A 26,031-nucleotide genomic window follows, 5' to 3' on the forward strand; every position below is an offset into this window, starting at 1 on the left:
TTGGAAAGCTGCCAAAAGCATCTTGCACTATATACAAGGTACACATCACTATGGGATTCACTATGCTACGTAGGCATAGGACTTACCTTGGTTACACAGACTTAGATTGGGTTGGTGATCTTGATGATCATAAGTCCACTTTAGGATACAACTTTCATCTTGGTTCGAGCCCCATTTGTTGAGGTTGAGTATTGAGGGGCTATTAATGCAATTACTGAGGCTATTTTGCTTCACCACTCCACGGCCTACAGTCCTTCATTGCGACAATCAAAGTGCCATTCAGATCTCAAAGAACTCGATTCACCATTAGCAGACCAAACATATCGAGATCCACATGCACTACATCAGGGAGTTGATACATGAGCAGGTCATTGATTTGCAGTATTGTCCTATAGCAAAGCAAGTTGTAGACATCTTCACCACACCCTTCACTAAGAGTAAGTTTCATCAGTTGCAAGCTATGTTGTGGGTGCAGGATATTTCATCAGGGGGGGGGGGGGTCAGTTGACTTCTCCTTCCTCTCTTATGGGGGGGACTTTTTCCTCCCTTGAGGTTTTGTCCTTCTTCTTTGAGAGTTCTTTTGTATTTTTAATTCTCTTTTGGGGAGGGAGTTTTTACCCATGGGGTTTTCTCCCTTTCTCCATTTGTGAGAGATTGCATTACATTATTTGCATTTGTACATGGGTACCTATCATGGCCTAGTAGCTGAGACCCATCTTGCATTGTTAGCTTGAGTCTACATTCCCTTAAGTTGCACTTAAGGGGGGGTGTTGGTATAAATTATGTCTCATAATTACACTTTACTTAAATTGACTTAGGATAATGCATTCATTGTAGTTTGCATATGAGACACTTAGGGAAGTGTGCATCTAGGGAAGTTGGTTGTAGGAGAAATTCCACCTTTTGTGATGATATTTTGTTGTCACATTCCACCTTCGGTGGGTGATCCACCTTTAGTGGAATATTCTATTATTTCTCCTACCTACCCTTGTATCTCATTGGGCCACATATCATGATTGTGTGCTCTCATTTCCATATGCCCTTGCCTTTATAAGCATGTTCATCTTCATTGTATGGTTTATCCAGTTGATCGTTTTTGCATCTTGATGAGAATATAGTTTGTTCTTATCAATCTGTCTCTCTTGTGTTGTGCTATTCATTGGGCTCTAGATCTTGGTTATTATTGGAAAATTCTTACATTAAACCTAGCCTTTACCCATTTGAAAGGCTCCAACTTTGCTTCCTTGATGAGGGTTTTCACTATGGGCTTGATCAACTCCATGTTGAATTGTGCCATGGGCATTTGTGCCTTCCGTTTTGTAGTGCATGTGAAAATATTTAGTGCTTTTGTTTAGAAGCTAAGCCTTCCCAAGACTTGATATCATCCAAAATAGTTATATCAATTTGGTTGTCAATGGCACAATTTGCAATTTGATCAACCACTATATTTGTTTTGTAGAAGTAATCATTACTAGAGAATACCATCAAAGAATTCAAGAGTGGCCAAGCTTCCCTCAAGATATAGTCTAACTTCTAGTTCCGTGCTCTCCTTTTCCAGAGGCAGTTCAATATTATCATGGAACCTCCTTCCACTATGAGATGTGAAAAACCATTGTCATGTCCCTTCCTTGGACTAGAGTTAATCAAGTATGCCCAAGCCTATTAATTTATATTTTGTGGGCATATAGTTAAGGTGAGGGAATCTGTTTTAAAATAATAACTTAATTTTGTCCTAGTTACTCAATAATATTTTAAAAGACAACTTATACATTGTTTTATTGGTTTGTGTTGTTAGAAAGTGGGCCTAGGGGTTTTCCTTGATTTTAAGCTAGTCATAATATTAATTGAAAATTATTGTAAAGGACAGCTTAAATTTTTAGTTTTATTGGCCACATAAATAGGGCACTATAAGGCCTTTTGTAACTCCTAGGAATGATTTTTTGGGGATGGGAATTACATTCTAAAATAAGGAGGGAGGTTACAAATTTTGAAAGAATGTAGTGGAGGGGAAATCAGAAAATAAAGAACTAATATTTTATTATTCCCTCAATGAATCTATTAAAGAAGGAAAAAAGTTCAAAGGAGATCCAGTCTTGATGTTATCAGCTTCACTCATTTTCAAAGGACTTGTATTCCAAAAGCAATCCAAGGATGAAACTCCGTGTAGTTTCAAGATCCAACAATAAAAATCCTTGAGATCTTATTTGAATTTGGGAATGAAAATTCTTGAATTTTTAGTGGTATAAATTGCAGAGCTTTTCCAGATTTTGAGGTTTGCAGGTTTTCAATATTTCAGTTAGGTGTCCTGAGTTTTAGTATTATTTTCTAGATGATATTTCAGATTTATTATGGAGGATGTATTTTGTAATGTAGGTCTTGATGGCTGTGCTGCTAAGATAATAGGCATTAATATTTATATCCAATTTTGCATTCATTTTAGAACTATGTGGCTTGCTGTTAGAAAGTTAGTGTCCCAAACCATGCAATCTCTTACCTTGCCCACATTGGGATCTCAGTGATTAGAAAGTGTGAGAGGGTTAATGCATTTCATCAATATTTTTTAAATTTTAAAAAATCCTAGTTTGAGACATTACAACCATGTTGGATTGCCAAGGCTAAGCCCAAGAGAAGTGCTTGGGCTTTGGCCTCATTATTCATTCATGGATTAAGTTTCTTGGAAGGTGCCATGATCAACTTAGCTTCAGAGTCTTAGAATGAAATAATTGTCTCTAGATAGCCCTCGGTTTCCTTTGGAAGCTTCATCAAAATTGAGCCTGAAAAATTCATTTGCTAGGTGGAACCATTTTACCTATGATCTAGCATTCACGAGGTTTGAACACTTCTAGCCCCATGATGGATTGGGGATTTCTTTCTCTATACTTTTTGAGGATTTTTCAAATCACTAGCAAATCTATTGCAAGATTTAGTGTAGCCAAGTCAAAAGTGGGTGAAGCCCCAATGGGTTGAGAATAGATATGGGGATTATGGTTGAACATGGGCAGGTTGATGAGGGTATATTTCCTAAAAGGGTTAGTGTTTGAAAGCAAACATTTGAGAGGTTGAGAATATTCAAGTCGTGAGAGACCATGAATGGGTGAAATATGATAATCTTGCTTGGGAATGTGGAGCTACATAGGATTTGTCCAAATTTTGGTCAAAGTAGGTGCTAGACATGGAGGGACGACTAGTTTTAAAATAAGTCAACTTTTATCAAAAATAAGTCAAGAATAAATAGGGGGAGAAAGAGATCTAGCTCCATTATCCTCAATGCCAATGGAATCTATGACTTGAATAAAAATTATCCTTGAGGAGAATTTATAACTTGCTAATTACCAAGCCTACTATTGGTGTCACTAGATGACATGGCAATGGGTTGTTGCATATCCTCTTTAGTCATAGTTTCAAAGTTATTTGATGTAGGCATTCTAGAGTTCATATCATAGTAGTGAGACTTCGTAAGGACTTAATAAGAGTTCAAATCAAGCTTAGCAATGGACGAAACCTTAACACCTTTTGATCACTAAGATATTGATGTGGGAAAGGTGAGGGCATATGGTGAAATGATTAGAATGATATTAAAATATTATGCTAATCAAGCCCTACAACCCAATATTGCAAACTATTCCAACAAACTGAAATATTGATTTTCAACTGCAGAAATAATTTAGGAATGATTAATAAACAGCATAAATATAAAATATTATGTTAACATTAAATGATTATGTAGCATACAATGACTTTTATGATTGCATTTGAAGATGTACAACAGGCTGAATAATAGTAAAATAGCAGCTTCAAAGGCTGAAACACCTTAATGCATGTTATGACAGCAAGCAACAAATATTATACACTTTCTTGAACATATATGGCTGAAAGCAAATAGTATGACACAAAATAAGATCGAAAGTTGAAACCTTAAGCTGCAATTCCTTTCTTTTTAAAGTTATGGGCCACTTTGCAATTTGTATGACACTCCAAATGAGTTGTACAACATTCCAAAAATAACAACATTCAAATATGCTCAACAATATTAAATACCATGATATGGATGATAATGGTACAATCCAAACAAAAGATATAAGATTTTCTAAAGCAAATAAAGATACTTGATAAACTTTTTAAATTTGTATTCCATATTGAAACTGCTCGCAAACCCAAAATTTGGAAGTCAACAACACACCAAACAAATTGAAACTAGAAAATCTTCTATAATCTTACGGTTCACTAGTAATCCTTCGATGGAATTACTCATATGAATGGAAGAGTTTTCGTCCTTGAATCCATTTGCTAAAAGGGTTTTGTCACTTTTCATCCTTAGGCAGAAAGATGAACGTGTTCAATCTCAAGAGAACTGAGGTTTTGATTTCATAAATTCCAATGCTCAATTCTTTAAATAGGTTCTTTATGGATTATAAGATTACTTTCTTTCTCCTTTTCCCTCCAAAACTTTATTTGTGAAAAGTATCTACAAAGTCATTTTAATTAATATTAATTTATAATCTTTTAGTAATAAAACATAAGTTGCCTTTTCTGGAGATATAACATTTAGTTACTTTTAGGACAACTTAAATTATTAAATTATTTCCTTTGCATCACCCCAGTAGTATTCAGGAAATAAAATAATAGGTTAAGGGTCTTTTGACAACTTGCTCTTGGAAAGGGGGCCTGATATGTTATCTTGGACCTCTTTTGTAGATTGCTCATAATGTATATCCTCAATAGTTTGGTCGATGAGATTTAGGCCTTATTGACTAGGTGCATGCAATATCCCTTGTTGATTATGGCCTTAAAATGTTGAAGATAGGCTCAAGGAATGTTGTCAAACAGTTGTCCTACAACCCTCAAACCTGTTGTTACCAAAAACTGATTTCTTTCTTAATGTTTATGACCCAAGATATAATATCAAAAATTTCACATACAACATTTAGCTTGCTGGTCTGAGTTTCAGACTGATAACCTTGCGTGTTATTGACACGGGAAAGGCTTTGCATAACTTTGTGTGTTATTGACACTAATACATATGGAATGTATTTGCAAAAGATTTCAGTGATATCTAACATTACAAACTCAATGCATAATGACTCTTTTGATATCTCAGATGCATATATATGAATCACTAAACTGAAAACAACTTGAATATGCATCAAATTGGGAAATTGTCATTTTGTCAAATAGTTGTCGTACATGCTTTAGAATAACAAACTGAATATCCAATACTGTTGTCATTAAGATCTGATTGCAATTTCAGACTGTTACAAATGACACAATAGGACTGATTTCTCAGACCTAATTGACTTATGAGATATTCAATGGCTGCCCCTACTTTTCTGAACATAAGGTACTCAGAAATTAGACATTACACAGGGAGATAATGATCAAGAACCTGGTTATTTGATGCCACAAGGAAGAGTAGATCCCAGCGACCATGTAGGAGCTGTCAGATGAATTTTTGAAGGCTTCAATAGTGAAATCGCTCCACTAGGAGTATGGCACCATATGCCTTTGAGTTGCAGATGTAATAACAAATAAATATAGCACTCTCTCCCTTCCAAGTAATGATTGAAATGATTGCCAAGGCTAGCCGAATTGAATGAACAAATGTCCACAAAATTTTGAGCAACCAACAATGAGTAATGAGTGAAAATGTGTGACTCAGTAGGTCTGATCGTGCTCTATGGTAGACCACGATTTGGACTAAAAATCACCTTCAAACTCCTCCAATTCACCACCAAAAATACCTCTAAGAAATCGCCTAACTTCCCTTGTAGTGCAGATCACAAATCTCAATTGCACCTAAGTCTGAAACATTCCTTCCCAGCTGTACTCCATGATTGCTGAAGCTAAAACTCAATAAGCTCCAGGTTGAACTCCTGAGGTAGAGCTCACAACCAGCGATAATTTGGAAGATCTTTCACAACCTCAAAATCGCATTACCAATTGAGAGTCTCTGTTCCCAATGGCTGAAGATTAACTGCAGAAACCCTTGGCTCCACAAACTATCAAACAAAGAAAGTGTCAAAACATTCGATGCCCAACAATGAGGCTGCCCCCTCTATTTATTTTTTTCCTTCAAGAGGTCAGCCTCCTTCTAGAAGAAATAAAATAATATTTAATTGAACTTTCTAGAAGTTTCTCTTAAAAAATAATATTATTTGAGTGACTTTATTATTTAATTGCACTTTAGATAATTAAAATATCATTATAATATAAAGTGCAATTATCAACATACTGTTGGTTGAAAATTTTGTACGCTTGGGGAAATATACAAATTGTGGTTTCAACCACAGCACACGAGTAAAAACTCTCCTAATTAAGGGAAGGCTCCCCCTATCTAACTAAAACTGAAATAAAAATAGGACGGTACAGCAGTCTTCCTTCTTTCTTCAAGAAAGACAATATCCTTTTCTCTTCACAGAAAAGGATATCAATTGAATATGAACAGCAGTAACTACTTTCAAACAGAAAAGGATATCAATTGAATATGAATAGCAATAACTACTTTCAAGTGAAATGAGAGAAAGGAAATGAAGTTTCTTGAAAGCGCAAAGACTTCCGTCACTTCCTTCGGGACGGGACAGCAATATCAAGCTCAAAGACTTAACTATTGGAAGTCCTATCTACCCTTTGCTATACTAAATTTTACAACGAATAAAAGATAACAGCTCAAAGACTGGAATAATCTATTCTTTCAACACAAAGACAAGAACTAATGCAAGCTCAAAGACTTGCTGCTATTTCTTATCAAACAGTAATTTTTCCTCAAGAATAGACGCAAGATCAAAGACTTGCTGCTCCTTCAAGAGAGTTTCCTATTTTAATTAATCTTTTCTACTTGCAGCTCAAAGACTTCAAATCAGATTGGACTAAGCTCCTTTAGAAATACTTTGCATAGAAGAAATAAAAAGATTCAAACTCAAACATGTAGCTCAAAGACTCAAAACTTGAGTAACCCTTCTTTATTATTCTTCAAAACCTTCAATTCACATACATAAGCTCAAAGACTTCTTGCTATAAATTTGGCCGAGTTTTTGCTTGTTTTCCCAAAAGATGATAATTACAATGGACTTCTCAAGTATTTATAGAAGAGGAGCCTTGAGAAAAAGGTGGGAGGATCCTAACTAACTTAAGAGATTCTCTCAACCACCAAGACTCATTCAATAAATAACTGAGACTTCATTAACTAACTAAGAGTTACTCCAACTAACTAAGACTTATTCCAACTACAGTCCTAATCGGACACAACTTGTAGTTGATTTACATGTAATTACAAAAGTGCAAGTAATGTGTAACTTGCATTTTACAAATAATACTTTTACATGCAACTTGTCAAAACTAAAATACAACTAAAGATTACAAAAAAGGAAAAATCAACTAAGTGTTAAAAAACACTTAAGTTGCATTTTGTGAAGACACAAATCCTTGAAATTTCCGGATGCTCGCTTGTAGTTCCTCGGGATTTGGTTCATGGGTGTTCTTGGCAACAACCATAGTCTTCACAATAGTGTCGTGACAACGGAGGAGCGACGAATTGTTTTTATCCAGGATAGACTGGATTTCATGCAGAAAGGCTTGGTGTTTCATCAATGCTTGAATCGAAGCTGCCGAGAATTGTTCGCTCCTCCATTCATTATGAATCCTCATCTGTAAATCAGCAAGAACTTCTTCTGAAATCAGCTCTCCATCCCGACTTACTATGTTGCAAGAGGCCCTTTCACAATGTGAGACAATACCTCAGTAAACTTCACCCCGGAATCTCCTTGCATCACCGATCTCCTCAATGAGGGATTTAAGAACAAGGGTCTTATTTTCCAAGAGTTCTTCAAATTCCAAGTACATGACCCTGGAAGAGATGATGGCATGCTCCTGCAAAATACTCAGTTGTTGTTGGGGCATGGTACGCCAGATTGTCAGACTTTTCTCAACACTTTCCAGATTCTTTTTGAAAGTGTTAGAAGTCTGATCCAATTTCTCCTCAATGGTTTCCAACTTAGACATTATTTGAAAAATGTCTTTCATTACTTGTACACATTGATCATGAAGCTGATCAACCCATGAATCCAGTGCTTGTACTTTCTGAGCAGCCCTTTCCACTCCACGAATCGATTCTTGGGAACCAAAAGAACCTAAGGAGTTACTCCCTTCAGCAGCAGGTTTTGTGATTTTATGAATGGCTGCCATAAGCTGTCGGTTTTCCTCTTCTAGCTTGTCTTTCTTCGCAAGAAGATCATCACACCTTTGCACCAATGAAGCAACAGAAAACTGAGCATCATGTTTAATGACCTCATGCGTTTGCTTGCCCAACTTTATCTTCATAACCTTATAATCAGCAGCTGACATTTCATCAAATGGCTTATCTACAATAGGTTCCACAATTTCAGCTACTTTCATCTTGTTGCTATCAACAGTTACCCTAGAGATAGTCTTGGCCTTCTTAGCAACTTTGGATCTGGACTGTTTGAGTTGCTGGTAATCAAAGGCATCAGGTGAGATTTCTTGCTTCTTCCTTTTCGGGGTAAAAGAACTAAGCCATGGAGGCAAAGTCATCAACTCCACTCCAGTCATGGCCGTAGGCAAAGGAGAAGCAGTTTTTGTTTGAATCACCGTGGTCGTCCTGGGAGGAATATCTGTTTGGACAGCGACCACAGTTTGCTCAATTACCAATGGGCATGAAGATTGCCTCATGAATTCTTCAAAACCAAAAGTGGAAGTATCAATTTCTGATAACTGAATGCAAGTAGGAATATTCTCAGGAACTTTCAACACACTCTCTTGTTGATGATCAGGAGATGGCTCGTATGTTGAAATGGGAATTGCATTCTGAGGAGACTCATCTGCAAGCAAATCAAGAGGAGAAAGAGGCGTCTCGATGGAAACTGGAGGAATGACCTTATAAGGCGAGTCTGAAAACTGGAGACTTAGGAGCATCATCAGATTGCTGCCCCTCTTTTGGATTATCCAGATCGATCACCTGAACATGGAATCATGATTTTTCCTTCCCATGAATAGTCGTCTCCTCAAGAAGGAGCACTACTGTACGACTGACTCGTAACTTGATCCTTGTGCCCGAAGATGAAGCACCCTCCTTATTGTCAATCTGAATCTTAGATTTTCGTCCAAGAGGCCCCGTAGAATCATCTTCTTTACCAACCTTGATTTTTATAAGTCTAATAGCATTACTTTTCAGCCATGCATTAGTGTTGGCCAAGATAGGCTGAAATCTGTCAAGGATGGAGATGCACTCCTTGTGTGACCATTGGATCAAAGGAAGTGGAGCTTCCTCAACCCTCCGTGAAGTGTATTCAGGATCAAGTATATGCCCGTCATCAATCATCCCTTGTGGGATATCCGCCAAGTTCAAATCAACAATTTTCTCAACAGTGAGCCTGCAGTAATCCATCTTCAGAACTTCAGCTTCTGTGCGGAGATCTACCCAAATGTCTTCAATGTGATGAACATGCACAAAGGATTTCTTAATCTTCTCCTTCATACCTCTATAATCAAAATCAGCTCTAGGTTTGAACCTTTTAAGCTTGATTTCTTGCAATTCAGCCTCCATGGCCTTAGCCTTCACAGATGTGACAAGGGAGTATCGACCAATTTTCAATGGGTTTGTGGTAGAGATCCCCATTCCAACCTTGTGCTTAGCAGACTGAAAAGTGTGAACAGCCATGATCTGTCTTCCCAACTCCATAAGAATTATCTTATCGGTTGGGTATCTTGGAAGCATGTATGGCTGACCATCATAGCATCCTATCCTCATATAGGTGAAGGTGGGAAATTGCAGGAACAAACACCCATACTCAGACACCTTGACCCATGCCTCATCTGATACTCTTTTGTTCCTGAGATCTCTGTCAAACTGACACATGAAATATCCGAAGAATGCATCTTGGACCCTTCTAAAATGCAGTCTGCTGGGTTTCAATGGCAACTGGTCATAAAATTCCCAAACTGGTATAAGCGAGCGATCACCCTTGGTAGAAAGACTTGGAAAGTGTCTAAGTGATGTTGCTAAATATACCAAATAAGAATTCATGAAGAAGGTCATGGTGGTAGGAACTGCTGCAAGTTGTTCGCATAAGGCATCGCTGATGACTTCCCCCCATGAAATGTGATGTGATTGTCGTATGAACATAATGAACTGATACATCCATGGCTCAAAGACATTGGAATGCTCAAGGCCCATCATCCTGCTGAGAAGAGTGATGGTGTCTCCTATCTCCCATTTGAAATCACAACAGTACAACTTTGCCCACCTTGAGAAGGAAGGACATGGCTCTTGGATCCACCTATTGATGTGCCGCTTGCAATCTTTTTCCCTCTTCACGTAATATTCTGCTGCACTTTCTTTGGTGATTTCCATATAAACAGGTGCAGGAGGTATTCTGAAGACCTTCTCGATTGTATCCACATCAAGACGAATTATAGCTTCACCATCATCATTTTTTATGACTCTTGATTCCTTGTCAAAATGATGGGCGCATGCAAGAACAAACTCAGGTTCTAGGGCAGCCACTGGGAAGGAAGATGCATGATGGATATGGCTGTCCAACAGCCGCTGCAAGTTATTATCCTGTGGATCTTCTACCCTGTTGATGAATTCTGCCATATCAACGTGCCCTATCTCCGTGTCTCTAATGCGATCCAAAGGAGAAGAATCCTGGGAAGGTGCAACCTCATTTTGATATTTGTCATATTTGTATTTCATTTTCTTTGGAGTTGGAGATGTCAGCAAATCTGACATTGATTGTGAACCTGGAATGCTGTGATGAAGACTTAAAAGAGTTAAGTCAACATCATAGTCAACTGCAAATATCATTCTTCCTTCTCCAAATGGGTAAAACTTTGATTCTTGAATTTCACGATTTTGTGAGAGGAAGAGGGGAAATATGTAGAAATGGGAAAATCTTGACTTTGACCAATTTCGGATCTTGGGAGAATTTTCGCAAGTATACAAGTTGGAAAGGACATACATGCAATCGGGGTTTTAAAACCCGAATACAAGTACACTTGTAAATTCGAAAATGGAGAAATGGACAAAAAATGAGATTTTGACTTGCGGGAAATGATGGAAATGGAAAGTACGGATATGGGGAACATGAATGGATAGAAATGGGAAAATCCGGGAAAGTCATTTTCATGAAAATGGGAAGAACTCTTCAACATGTAATCCGGTTTTCAAAACCCGAATTTGCAAGGGAGGGGTATTTCACACTTTTTAACTTGGAATTTTAACCAAAAATGGTTAAATTCCTTAACCGTAGGGGAAGAACAAGAATTTCTAACGAACTTGTAATCGAGATTAAATATCCCGAATACAAGTAAAGAGGGAGTTTTGGGAAGAACAATGCAATTCGAAAATTGCATACAAAGGGGAAAAATCCTCTCACAAAAACCGATTTTTGGGGGAAGAACAACACATATTTACAAAAAAGCAACAAAAAAAGCAAGAAAATAGTAAAAAAAAGGAGAGAAAGGAAAGAAACCATACCTTTCTTGAAAATGCAAATGCTTCTCCAAAAATGCAACAATCCTTGGAATGAAGAAGCAAAATCAATCAATAAACCCAAACCGTAATGCCAAACCCTTTACACGTTTTTGCAAGAATGTCTTATATGAAAAACGTGGCAGCAAAATGCAAACTTGGAGGCACAAGAAGAGGTCAAATCTTCCTCAAATCCCAACGCCTTAGCATGGAAAGCAAAAACGATTCATCTTGTCAAAGATTCGTGGCATTAAACCCTTCCAATTTGCAGCCAAAGGAATCACGTTTTTGCAAAAACGTGGTATTCAATGCATCATTGATGGATCATTAAATAGCTTAAATCTTATCCCAAACTCCACGCCTAGGTGAGAGAAGGGAAAACGATTTAGGAGAATGCAGATTTGTGGAGTAAAAAATGCCCAAAATGTGGATTGAAGGAACCACGTGTTAGCTGATTTAGCTCAAAAAACCAGTAACAATAAACCCTAAATGGCGAAAAATGTGCTTGTAAATGCATGAGAATAGGATAGAATCTTAAACACCTTGCATCTCCAACAAATCTCCACAAAAAATCGCTTTGACATCTTCAACAAATCCGTTTTTCTTGCAAATCAGGTTTTGGGAGACAAACAACAAGTTCGAATTGCCATGAAACAATGAAAATCGGATTTTGGGGAGGAAATAACAAGTTCGAAATTCACTTTTTCCACTTACAAGGCAAAATCGGGAATTTTTAGACAAATGACAAGTTTTATTTTTTACTTTTTCACTTGCCAAGCCAAAATCGGGTTTTTTTGGACAAATGACAAGTTTAAAATTGTCAAAAATGCACTTGCAAGGCAAAATCAGGTTTTCTGGACCAAATTGCAAGTTTTAATTACTTGTAAAAGGGAAATAAAATCCCTACAACAAGTTAGAAATAATTGCACATATGTAATGGGGATTTAAAATCCCTATTACATGCAAAAACCATTAAAGTAGGGGTTTTTTGACCAAACTGCAAGTTTACTTGTAATTGAGTCAAAAAATCCCTATTTTAACTAAAAAAGACCAAAAAACAATAAAAAAGACAAAAACAAGAAAGGGAAATTTTAAAAAAATTTCAAGTAACATCTTTTAATAAAGATGCACATGTAATTAGCTAAAAATTCCCCTACAACAACCAAAACAATGAATATCATTAAAACTTGCAGTTTGAAGAAAATTCTCCACCTGCAGTCGGGGTTTTAAAACCCGAAATTGAAGGAAAGAAGTAGAAAACGAACCCAGAATTTGACGAAATTCAAAACGTAGTTCGAGGATAGACTGGGGATTAAGCCAGTCCAAGGATTCGTCAAAATTCTGCCTCAGGAAGCATGCCATAGAGTAAAAATTTTCATTTTTTCACAAAAATTTTAACGTAGTGGTCCTTCATTTTTGGAAACAAAAATGAGGACAACACATACGTGAGAACACATTATCTCACCAAAAAATCATATAGAAATAGAATGTGAAGCCACAAGCAACTTGTTCGCCCTCTCGAGTGAATAACTTAAAGCACACAAATAAAACACGTAATGCAGAATAATAATGCCATAGATATCAGATGTAATATAAGAGATGTTATTCCATTCATAATTGTTCTACACAAGTTACATTCGGAAGTATATAAAGATGCCGACGGGGTGCGAGTGCCAACCGTCGCACCGCAACTGCCACCCCTCGGTTGCCAACTAACCAACACAATTACAACTTAATTAACTAGTTTTATTTCCGTGTACAATATTGCCGCCAACATCATCCCCCCCAAAAGAAAAGAAGTCATCTCCGGACGACTTAATACAAAATAGAGATGACATTAAACAGAACTGCTGACGCCAGTCAAGCCCGGAACTTATACACCTGTTGCGTCCTCGCTTAAAAACCCTTTTCTGCTGCCATCCTATGCTCAAGTGCGGATGTCACCATTATTGCTTCCGCAAGAGTTCTTTTTTTTTTTGTTTCCTTAACAACCCAATCTTCCTGTGCCTAAACCAAACTTGTCTGCAAAACACGCTTTTCAGCCTCCACCAACTGCTACTCAAATGACACTGTCTCCCTAGCCAATTTGTCCTCGATAGCCACCCGCGCTACCCTCTCGGCATCCAACTCTTGGGTATGCCGAGCTAAGTCTCACGCTAGTACTGCCTCCAACCTGGTGGTCAGCTCCTCCCGAGCCCTCTGTGCATCCACCAAGGCAACCTCACGTCCAGCTGAGACATACTCCGAGTTCCACAAAGCGTACCATTCATGCCTGGAAGTGGCCACAACCTTTGAGCACAAAGGCTAGGAGACGCCTCAAATCCTCCATCACACTCCCCAAAGACTAATAACTGAATAAAATAACTCCCTGGTACCGTATGACTTCGCATTCCTGCAATGCCTTCCCTCAGACTCTGTTTGTTCGCAACCTCCAAATCCGTCTCCCTCTATGGCTTATGGCTTCCCTGCCAATGCTAAGCTTCAAGTTTCTTTCTCACAGTACGGGACAACCCAACACTTACTGTGCCTTCTCTGATGCCCTTCGCCCAACTCAAAAAGTGTATTGTAGCTCAAAAATAAACTGGGGGTCTGGGGCAGCACCCCAGCGGGGTCGAGGGGCAGCGCATCATTTCTGTGATATTTTAAGATGTCAAAACCCTTCTTCTCCACTCTAATATTTTCAGCATCTTGGCTCCAGATGTCATCGAATGATTTTTCAATCTGGTCGTCGTCGTTTTTTTTTTTTCCACTGTAATGTCCCCGATGGCACCCCGGCCATACAACCTCCCCGTACGATCAACAATAGCACTGACACCTCCAATCATACGGCCACCTGCCCGTGCCGTCAACACCCCTCCACCGTACGGATCACCCCATATGGAATACACGACCAACCGTCTACCATACACACCGTATGGGCCTCTTTCTGCATGCCGAACGCTTAACTACCTCCTGGATGGCAGTGTATGGCTGCATATGCCTTGCGAGGGCGCTGCGTTGTTGGGTGGAGTGCGTGTCTGTGTGTTTGGGCGGGGGTTGCTGCATGTGCACGTATTTATGTCTTCGGCTGTGCTTATGCCTTGCAGCGGCAGTGGTTTCCACCGCACGGTGGTCCACCGTACAGTGGTTTCACCGCCGGTGGTCCTACCGCCGGTGTTGCCACTGTCGGTGTTGCCACCGCACGGTGGTGCTACCGTACGGTGGCTCCACCGTGGCTTTCTTTTTTCTTTTTTTTTAATTTTTTTGTTTTTGTTTTTTTAAAAAAAAAAATTCCAGCCGTACGGTCAACTGCCGTACAGACCTGTACGGCCCTACGTTTTTTTTTTTTTTATTATTATTATATTTTTATTTTTTTTAATATCCTAATTTAGTTGTCTAGAGAGTCTTCGGCTCGGGTCCCCTGTCTCTGGGATCACCCTTCATCCTTCTCAGTTTTCCTCGCCCAAGAATCTCCCGCGTTGGTCCCGTGCCTCTCAAGTTGCCTGCCCGGCCTCTCGAGTCCCCTTCCACCCTATTGGGTTCCCCTCCGGACTCTCAGGTGTCCTTCCGGCCTCTCGAGTCCCCTGTGCGCTTCTTGTGGTAGGGTTTCAATTTGGACCCGTTGGTGGCAAGTTTATTTTCGATGGCCATCCGAAGACCTGGAACCACAAATTCTACAGGGACCACAGTCTCCTCGTACATAAGAAGAAGAAGAAGAAGAAGAAGAATAAAAAATTTGAAGGCTGCGGCCTTCCACACAGGGTTCCAATCGATGTCGACACGAATGATCTTGGGATTATCTATGTCACCGCCGTTTGGGCCATCTCCCTGCCAATATTCTCTGTATTCCAGCAGGTACATCTCCTTTGTTGCTTGCTCTGGTTCCTCTACTTCGAGCCTGTAGCTCTGGAACATTTCGTAATCCTCCATCTGCCAATGGAAGAGGCCATTCAATGATCCTGTCTCATCCCCAGGGCACTCTCCTAGTTTGAGAATCCCTTCGTCGTTGGGCTCCCTGCAGCCCCGTCCTTCGTCTCTCAGGTTGCCTTTTCCTTCACCCTCTGATTCCAAAGATGATGCCAGTTCCTCGTCGACAACCTGGGTACTCAGATCAATGGTGTACTTTTTCTCCCCTTTCTCCATAAAAAGGGTGTTCTTTTTCCAGTCGTGGTTCACCTTTGCTGTAACCAGCCACCCTCTGCCTAAGATGGCGTCGTACCCCTTCTTCTTGAGTGGGATTACCACAAAATCTAGTATGAAGGGTTGCGTGCCAATGGTGACCAACTGGACCATCAGGGTGCCGAGTGGCTTGATGCCATGTTGGTCTGCACCTACCAAGTTGAACGTGGGTGGCCATAGTGTTGGCTTCCCCAACTTCTTCCATGTATCCTCTGGCAGTACATTCACCCCCGAACCTCTGTCCATGATGGTGTCCTTGAGGATAGCCCCGAGAATTCCCATCTCTACTATAGCAGGATGCTGACCACTATTTAAGGCCAACAACATTGGGTCAACCGAGGGGCTGACCGGAACTTCCGCCCATGTGGCACGCAAAGGTGCTTGCGCAGTGGTTTGTATGGAACTAAAAATGGCGGTTCTTAATTGTGGCATTGTTTCTAGAAGGTCCTTTACCCTTATAGGTACTTCCATCTGCAGTACTTGCCCAATGATGTTATTTTCAGCTTCCGTACAGGACGATGTACTCGCCACCTCGTTGTCCCGTCATTCGGCCATCATCTCACGTTCAATATTGGCCTTTGCCTCCCGTAATCTCTCCTTCTCCGTACGGGGGTCGGGATAAGTGGCCTTTTTCGTCTGGGCGCGGATGATCGCCAGTACTTCTTTCTCACCACTCTTCTCAGCCTTCTCAATGTTGAGGAGATTAACCCTTGCCTTTGGGCAATTTGCATCCTCATGGTCGCCTGGCCCACACCATCGGCAGAGGTGCTGAGGGGTGGCTTCCTTCGTGCAATCACTGGCGAAGTGCCCCCACTGATTACAGGCCCTACATGGGATCATTGGCCGACCCTTGGCGTCATACTGGATACGGCTTCCGTTATTGTTATTGTTGTTATTCCTTCCGCCTTCGCATCTGTTGTCCCGGTAACCTCCAGATGATGCTATTGTGTTGGTTTGCTAGGCCGTACCGCTGGTGCGGATGTTGTGGCCTGCTCCGTGAACAACACTTGGCTCATTTGCATACTTCGGGTTTTCATGTTGTATGGGCATTCCTTGATGGAGTGTCCCATCACTTGGCAAATCTCACAAAAGGCCTTCTTCGGGTAGGTGCCTTTTGTGTGGCCTTCTTCCTTACAATCAGTGCACCACACGTCTTCATTTTTGCTCGTGCTTCCTTTCATGTTCTTAAATTCCTTCAACATACGGTGCATATCCTTTTGAAGAGCTCGCACCTTCTTACTTGATGATTCGTCGTTGCTGCTTTCTCCAGAGGACTTGTCCTTTTTCTTCCACAATGTTTTGTCTTCACTTTCCAAATCCATCGTGCGGTTGTATGCGTCATCGTATGAAGTGGGCGGTAAATTTTCATCTTCCTCCGCAGGGATGACTGCAACCCCTCCACGAACCATCTCTTCTTTAGTCCGTCAGCCAACTGGTTCTCCATCTTCCCCAGTAACTCCTTTAACCGTCGGATGTATGTTCGCACTATTTCATGCTTTCTCTGCTTTGTGCTTAATATCTCTGCCACAATCTCATTATCATCTCGAAGGAGTCGAAACTCCTTCCCAAAAGCTTTCTGTAGGTCGTCCCATGTTCCCACCTTTGTTTTATCCACATCAGAGTACCAATCAATGGCTACTCCTCTCAGGGTGGCAGGGAACTGCACCACCCAATCCACTTTGTCAACTACCCCGTTGGCTGACCATATTGTCTCACATGTACGGCAGTGTCGTACGGGGTCATCGTTGCCATCTCCTTTGAATTTAGGCAACTTCTGTTTGCCCGCCATTGATGGAGGTCGTCTTCCTGGAGGTGGCTGTGGCTGTGTCTGTGCGCCGCTCCCTCCGACGCCGGTGGTGTGTCCTGCGTGGGTGACTGGAGGTACAGTGTTTTGCTTGTCGTGTGTGGCACCAACAACCGTACGGTTGTCCTCCCCTCCGTTCTCACCCGCGCCCACTCCTAGCTCCCTTTGGTGATCCTCACTTCATGGCGTAAGGGATAAGTTTCTGAACTGATCCTGGGTCTCTTCGACTAGATTCGTCCGTAACCTTGTTTCCTCCAGAAACTCTTCGTGGCTTCTCACCCTACGGTGGTCCGGCGATGCGTAAAAATTTACCTCGGCTTCTACAGCCTCCATGGTTCCCTTCGGGCAACCCCTCGGTAGGTCGTCCTTCGGCAAGTTGCCTCAGCCTCCATCTACGTTCTACTCGTTGTTCCAGAATCAAGACCCTCTGTGCGGCCTCCCACTTGTCCATTTCTGCTTTCTTATTTCTATCTTTATTTAATAGGTTGGGCATTAATTCCCATACATTTCCATAATTCACAACCCATAGACCAGAACACGCCTTTATTAATTCATTTTGTCAGATACAACTCATGTCAATATTATGACACCTTTGTTTGAATATAGAATGTTCCTTTATCCCTATGGGATTCAGGGTTCAATTCCTTCCTGGCCTCGTGCCATCCCACTCCGCTTCCTGACGGTTGCTTTCTTCGTACTGTTGGAAAATTCCCTCATCGCAGTGTCTTCTCCGCTGTAGAGCTCTGTTTGTGCGTCGTCGGCCTCTGGGTTTATCTCACCAACGAGTAGGCCCATCGTGTCCATGCGCCATCCGCGTCTTCCGTTCCCGAGTACGTCTAGGCAACGGCGCCAAATGTTTACCCTCTCGGGTGAATAACTTAAAGCACAGATAAAATGCGTAATGCAGAATAATAATGCCATAGATATCAGATGTAATATAAGCGATGTTATTCCATTCATAATTGTTCTACACAAGTTACATTCGGAAGTATATAAAGATGCCGAGGGAGTGCGAGCGCCAACCGTCGCACCGCAACTGCCACCCCTCGGTTGCCAACTAACCAACACAATTACAACTTAATTAACTAGTTTTATTTCCGTGTACAATATTGTCGCCAACACAACTGCCCAAGCAACCCTCTTATCAACTCCTTGGCCTACAAGGGTCAAGTAATAGGCCAAACCCCTCTGCAAACTAATCCTCATGAAAAAGGGGACATTACAGTGCAACTAGGCTTTGGACCATCCCTATTGGGCATGTCCAAGCAATGTGGCCTTATATCATGACAAATTCTGCATCTAAATGGAATGTTTATTCAAGTGGTTGCCCCCATCCCAATTCATCCAGATCTAGGATGGACTTATCTGGTAAAGGGTTTTCAAGATCTACATTGACAAAGATACAAGCAGAATTGAAAACACCTGGGTCGTAGGTCATTTCTGAAATGGAATATATAATCCAATCACTAAACCAATTTGTTGCAATAATTGCTCTTGCCAGTATTCACTTTGCAGCAGAAAGCAGACCAAGATTGGGACAGTGCTGGGTAGATCTTTAGTGGAATTGATGGTTGGATTCTAATGCTTCATGAATAGTCCAATTCTGTTTGGAACCATGGTCCTCCTTGAATATTCTTTCCTTCAACTTTGATGCAAAAATGGGCAAAAAATATTGTTTGGGCATGAGTGGGGGCTCTGCCATTCTCAAAGGCTTCTGTTCTCCTAGTTCTAGGCTTTTTGAGGGTTTTGGGTTCCAGAAAACCTCCTAGGAAACAAAAGATTAAGGCTTTTCTCTCAAGTAACTGGATATGAGCTTCCATTTCTGTAATGTCACCACTTTGAAATAGAATTCAATAATATTTAATAATAATAATAAAATTAAAATTTAAAAAAAAAAAAATTAATATATAAAAGAATATAATTAAATATAATTAAAATTTAATTAAGTTAATGAATGGTCAAAAGACATAAAAAGAAAAGTTGTTACTCCCTCAAACATGAGATATAAAAGGGAGATGAGAACTCATTTGAAGGGGGGAATAATTTGGAAATCAAAAGTGCAGATCCAATTTAAATAAGTGCAGATCTGATTGTGAAAGGGTGTGTCCCTTTCAAAGGGCAGAAATAATGAAGGGTGGCACTCTTTCAAAGCGTGCTAATGGTGAAAGGGTGTGTCTCTTGCCAAAGGGCATACATGATGAAGAAGTGTGACCCTTTCTTCACATTGAGAGATATAAAGGAAAGGCATGAATACAATTCCTCTCCAATAATAGATAAAACAAAAGCAGAACTTCTCATATTCACAGCAGTTATTGTTTACTATAAGCAGATTGAACTGACCGTAAGGACTCTCTGTCATATCCATGTTTAAGACATTAAGACATTCTGGTACGTATTTCTGTTTAAAACTTGCACATACTGCAACTACCGTATTAATCTCTGTATATTATCAGTCCAATACTTCTGCAAATAATAAGTTCGTTCTTCCAGTAATGATAATAATAACCTTTATATACTCATATATATTAGAATGATCACTGATATACGGTAACCAATAAAATAAAACTGGGAATAATCTGAAAATTACTAGTTCTCTCTAACTGTTAAAGTGCTGATGGATAAACTGGAGTTTAATAACCATTCTAATACTGATAATAGATTAGATAACTGATAATAATTTTGAGCATTGGTAACAAAGTAATTAGCTGGTAATAATCTGAGTATTGATAATAACTTCTGATAACAATTCAAACAACTGGTAATACATCTGAATGCTGGTTACGATTCAAATATTTATAATCTGAAAAAAACAGACTAATCATATGAGTAGGGGAACTGTTATGAAAGACACCCTACATGATCATATGAGTAGGGGAACTGGTATGAAAGACACCCTACATGATCATAATGAGTAGGGGAACTGTTATAAGACACCCTACATGATCATATCGAGTAGGGGAACTGTTGTAAGATACCCTACATGATGATAATGAGTGGGGGAACTGTTATATAAGACACCCTACATGATCATAATAAGCGGGGGAACTGTTGTGTAAGACACCCTACAAGATTATGCTTGAACAATTAATCAAGGCACCCTATCAACCCCGCATAATAGCACGCGTTGTTGAGGTTGTCTCAATCATAAGATTATGTTTCTATCCCTGACTCTGTCACATGAATCTCTTTTATGCTTTACTTAGTCATTTCCGTATATAGTTGTTTATATGGTCACTTCTTTATGTAATTTGTAGTATCTTTCTAACCTTGTTTTGCAGGTTGACCACAACAGAAGCTAAGGTACTTTCCTAAACCCTTATCCTAAGAACTGAAAAACCCTAATTATAGTATTTTAAGGCACTTTATAAATAGGGGACATTACAATTTCATCCAAAGTAATATTTATCTTTGATGGATCTGCCATTATGAGAAATCAGCCATTTTCCTTTGTATGGAAATGTGGATGGCATTCTGTGCTCTTTGCATCAATTTGTGGGCACTTTCTCAGATCAGAGCTGTTTTCTTTAGGCTGTTCAGAGTCCAGATGCAGCAGTGTTTTTGTATGGTTGTTTTTCAATGGAGGCAACTATGGCCTCTTTTTTGCTAATTTTATGTGGTGAATCAAAAGATCTGAATGCTGGAGTTCCATAGGAAAATGGCGTCAACATGAAAGGAAATAAGCCTGATAGTTGTTATAGGGAGCATGAGAACCTCCAAAGAGTGAGAAACTTATAATGTCATGACATGAGTTTCAGGTGTAGGACCATAACAGATGTAGACTACACATTCCATCTATTAAGGTTTTGTAGTGGTTTCATAGATTTTTGTTAAATACCAACCTTCATATATATCCTTATAAGTAATATAATCCATAAAAACAACTAGAGATAATCATAATAGCCCACATGATGTTGATATGAAAAGACCACATCCATTGTTGTTCAGAGAAAATTACTTCTTGGGCTTTACATAATATATCCGTCAGCACCCAGGAGTTGTGTGCTGAATGAAATCTTATCCATTTTCAATATGCATCTTAAAATAAAATCTAATCAGTTCATTTAAGCATGAAATCTGACAGCTTTGTCACGTGCAGAACCAGGAAGATTGATGGCAAAATATTATCTGAGATTTGATACCATGAAAGAAATCATGCAGACACCCCAAAAGTGTAGCGTTGAGGATTTGATCCATATAATTGGTCGGTCTGGAGAGCTTAATTGTATGTATTTTCAAATTTTGAAATTTGCTTAGATCGATGAGACTATTAATTGAGCACATTTGCATTTCAGTGTCTACAGAAATTGACTCTTTCGTTGTATAAAAACTAGGGGTACAATTGAGACGCAGTGAAAAAAAACTTCTTAATGACATCAATTCTGATAAAACTGGACGTTTGCATTTCCACATTCTTGACACTAGTGGAAAGATTAAGAAGCGAATTCAAACAAGAGAGGACAAAATATTTGTCTTAGCAAATGACTGTTTGTCTGGAGATTCTGCAGTGCATGAACTAACCTTGACTCAGGTTCCTCCTTTTTAAATTTGTCTTTATGTTATTATCTTCCATTTTCTTAAGTGGCTAACAATTAATGTTTAAAGGATACAAATGCAATATGCTCCAATGGAAGCAGAATTGCGCGTTGCATGAGAGAGTGCTTCATATTCCAGAAGAGGTACAAAGAGTCAAAAAATGCAATGGTTCTAGCAAAATGTCTGCATCAAAGACTTTGGGATGACAGTCCATACCAACTGAAGCAGCTTGTTGGAGTTGGCATGGTGACTGCAAAGGTAAGCCAAATGTTATACAAGCTTTTAATTTTCCAAATTTACAAACAGTAGTTTTGAAAGATGTTAGGAAATGATTGTAAGTTGCTATATAAAAACCTAAGATTACTTATTAGTACTTTCTTTAGTATATTTTATTGAATTATTCCTTTTAAATTTTTAATGAATAGGCCCTGCACTTATCTGGAATCAACTCATTTGAGGATCTGGAAAAGGCTGATCCACGGAAGCTAGAAATAATAACGAATCGTAAATACCCATTTGGAAACCATATTAAGGAGGCCCTGTTGTCCTTGCCACCCAAAATTGACATCAAAATAGATGAAATAGACTTTATAAAGCAAGGAAAGCTCAAGCTGATGGTCACATTGACCCGTCTTTTGACACCATGTTCACCAAATAAAAGGCATTTTGCTGATCTGGTATGGAAAATCTTTCTTCCACTATACCAACCAGGATACGAATCAATGATGTTTACAAAAGAGATGCTAGGGATTGTCACATTAGAGAATCTGATAAGATTTTCAATAATATTCACTGACTCCACATTTGAGTTTTTGCTCTCCTTATTTCTTTCTAGATTAAATTTTATTCAGTATCGGAAGCCTCTCTTCCATCAAGCTTCAGATTTGTTATGAATTATTCTCTCCAAAGTAGTTCTACCATCTATGTGTTGAGCATATTGATTCTGCAACCAAGCATTGGCACAACTGACATTTTTCAGTCATTATGTAGTTTGTTGGAAGTGAAGAGGATAACTTAATTCTATTCCATGAAAGAATTAGGTATAGTTCTTTATCCTTTGCATATGGAGGATGGTATTTCAATAATTTTTGAATTTTGTCCAGTTTGTGTATGAACATAGTGTATTATTGTGTAATCTTTGCAATTTTCTGATGATGTGTTTCCCATATTTATGTTGCAAACAGACTCGATGAATTCCCCAGGTGAAGACAGACTTTGAATCATATAGCTGTGTGTAAAATTAAACTTGAAAGTTGAAATGCCACAGATCATTTATCATGTCATGCCTGATGGCCTTCCTATATTGCAGCCCCTATACTGTGACAGTTTACAAGTCAATAATACAGGATACACAATCTGATATAAAAGTCGATCTCATATCTGAAGAATATGGTAATACCTTTTTTAATGCAGTCAGCCATTCATGTCTTCTAGTTCCAGATGAGGGTGCAATCCATGAATATCTATTATTGACAATGAAACAGATTTCAGGCTAACCAATTACTTGATTTTTTTGCTAATTCAATATTCAGTTGGAGTTGATATTCACAAGAAATTTGTCAGAAGCAAGCAAGCAGGTGCCGAAAGATGTAGAGACAAAGTGGGTGGAGACTTAGGCACTGCAGGGGTTCCATCAAATTCTGGAATCCAGAATGGTTGGAAGAAAGAGAAGTTAAATCTTGCACACTTAACTACTGATGATTATAGTACTATTACTGATGATCTAAACTTATGTTCAATGTGAGCAACTATTCATTTTTATTACAATCTTTGATTCCTCTCCATTCAAAGAACGAACTTCTCATTTTGTTCTTGGATTTTCATATAATGTAGGCCAACATTTAATCTCTTTCCAGAAATCGAGAACACAAATGAAGGTATAATTTAAAGCCTGTTTTGTCTTCATGGTTTCAGAATAGTACAACTTTTTAAGGAACAATAAGAGGACATGATCACATTAACATTGAGAGAAAAAATGATCTTCTTTTGTGGTTGGCTGATACAAAGGATCTGAAATAATGGAAGAACATGCAACCGATGATCATACGGTAGACTTTTCAAAACATGAGAAGACAAATAAAGAAACGGTTTCAGGGGAGAATATTTTTGAGCACATCCGTAGAAAAGCAAAAAGATTGCCATCATTTGCAGCATATCAGGGTAGCAACTGTCCAAAGCTTCATGTTATTTCTCCCATCCAATCTAAAATTTCCAATCAAAGTACATTACTGGAAAGAGCAAAACAATATATTTCTGATATCAATCCAGTTGTGAAAAGAACAAAGGAGGATAGCACGTGCACAAGAAATTTTCAGCATAGAAAAAGAACAGATACCACTGTAGCGGATTATGATGAGATGGGTATAGAATTTCAAGATCAGGAGACGGGTAGTATAGATAACTTTACACTACCTACATTCGCCATGAATTATCCTGAGATCCAATCCCCAAGTACACTGAGCAATCCACAAAGTGAAAGCAGCACAAAAAATATTATACATTTAGACAACAACTTTCCTACTGATAGCATTTCTATTATAACAATAGAAGATTCACAAACCAGTGGATCAGCTGCTGCAGCAGATGATACTGAAATTTCTGCAGATTTTAACTACCTGCAGTCTCTTGATAGTGCGAAATCTCCAGGCGGTGCTTATGGACATAAGAGGTTGTACTTTTCATCTATGCATGAACTCCAGGATAAAGCCTTTGAATTGAAATCTGAAGGCACACAAGCTGAAGGAAAAGACAACAACAATCATGATCTTTTTTCTGCTGCATCAACCTCAAGTAGCATGGTAACATCACAGAATGAAGATACATTTGGGATAGCAAAGGAAACGCATTTGAATGAGAAAAATTCTCCCAGGTATATGTGACATAAGCTTTTTGCGTTTTACTCATGTACAGAAAAATTATTTGAGTGGTGCATAATCTAAAGAACTGTTTTGCAGATTGTACAAAGCCTCATTTGAATCTCAGGATCTTTCCATTTCATTGCAGCTCGAGGATGATGGAGGATCATCATTTATGGGATGCCAAAGTGTATTTTCATTTCTCTGAAATAGTTTTAAGTGTCCAGGATTCATGCATGGACATTTTATGTCTACAGTTTGAAAGAACTGTTGTGATACATCGACCATCGCAGTCTGTTGTAGATTGTCATATAGAGTGAGAGAGGAATTATTTCAGTGTATAGGCCAGTTGCCTTTTATACGCTAATATTGTTGAAGATAGGCAGTTCAATAAAACATATTCATAATCTTTGAACCGTATTTTTATTACATAACAGGCCAGTTGCCTTTTATACGCTAATATTGTTGAAGATAGGCAGTTCAATAAAACATATTCATAATCTTTGAACCGTATTTTTATTACATAACTGCCAAATTTGTCTCTCCTCTCTATTACTTGTCTCTCCCTATTTCTCTCTATCTTTAGTTTTGTTAGCTTTAGTCAAACCAGATATCATTAAAAAATCTAATATAATTCATAGAATAAATTTGAAAAGTTTTAATAAAGAAAAATAAAAATTAACTTTAATTTTGTTAGCTTTAATCAACCACATATCAACACCAGTAGAAAATCTAGCAGGTATTATTTCAGTGTATAGACCAGTTGCCTTTTATAAGCTAATATTGTTGAAGTCAGGCAGTTCAATAAAATATATTCATAATCTTTGAACTGTATTTTTATTACATAACTGGCTCCTTCTCTCTATTATTTGCCTCCTTATTTCTCTATCTTTTAACTGACAAATATGATGAGTCGTTTCAGGAAACCATTAATATTTCGTTAAGAGTTGATTTTGAAAAAATCTATTATAAAAGATTTAAAATTTATGTTTAATTTTTTTTTTTAAATAAATTTATGTTTACTTCAGTAAAATCTGATATCAACACCATTAAAAAAATCTAATATAATTCATATAATATGTTTGAGAAATTTTTATAAGAAAAATAAAAATTAATACATTTCTTTAGTTCTGTTAGCTTTAATCAACCACGTATCAACACCTCATAAGAAATTTCTCAAAGCTTTAGGTATGTTT

At 38.8% G+C, this 26,031-nt stretch overlaps 1 protein-coding gene across 2 annotated transcripts in view; it reads left to right on the plus strand.

Annotated features, from left to right (window-relative positions):
- Window positions 1-25,352, plus strand: part of LOC131027243 (DExH-box ATP-dependent RNA helicase DExH17) — a 290,481-nt gene extending 265,129 nt beyond the window's left edge. For both annotated transcript variants that reach the window (XM_057957261.2, XM_057957262.2), the window contains 11 exons: window positions 21,544-21,669; window positions 21,779-21,975; window positions 22,050-22,238; window positions 22,406-22,657; window positions 22,971-23,020; window positions 23,165-23,182; window positions 23,290-23,372; window positions 23,513-23,720; window positions 23,814-23,857; window positions 23,988-24,849; window positions 24,935-25,352. In XM_057957261.2, coding sequence (XP_057813244.2) covers window positions 21,544-21,669; window positions 21,779-21,975; window positions 22,050-22,238; window positions 22,406-22,657; window positions 22,971-23,020; window positions 23,165-23,182; window positions 23,290-23,372; window positions 23,513-23,720; window positions 23,814-23,857; window positions 23,988-24,849; window positions 24,935-25,043 — 2,138 coding nt within the window. In that variant the 3' untranslated portion in view covers window positions 25,044-25,352. The remainder of the gene's footprint in view (window positions 1-21,543; window positions 21,670-21,778; window positions 21,976-22,049; window positions 22,239-22,405; window positions 22,658-22,970; window positions 23,021-23,164; window positions 23,183-23,289; window positions 23,373-23,512; window positions 23,721-23,813; window positions 23,858-23,987; window positions 24,850-24,934) is intronic.
- Window positions 25,353-26,031: the final 679 nt, after the last annotated feature.

The sequence above is a fragment of the Cryptomeria japonica genome, chromosome 4, assembly GCF_030272615.1.
Source record: "Cryptomeria japonica chromosome 4, Sugi_1.0, whole genome shotgun sequence".
In the NCBI taxonomy this organism is placed as follows: domain Eukaryota; kingdom Viridiplantae; phylum Streptophyta; class Pinopsida; order Cupressales; family Cupressaceae; genus Cryptomeria; species Cryptomeria japonica.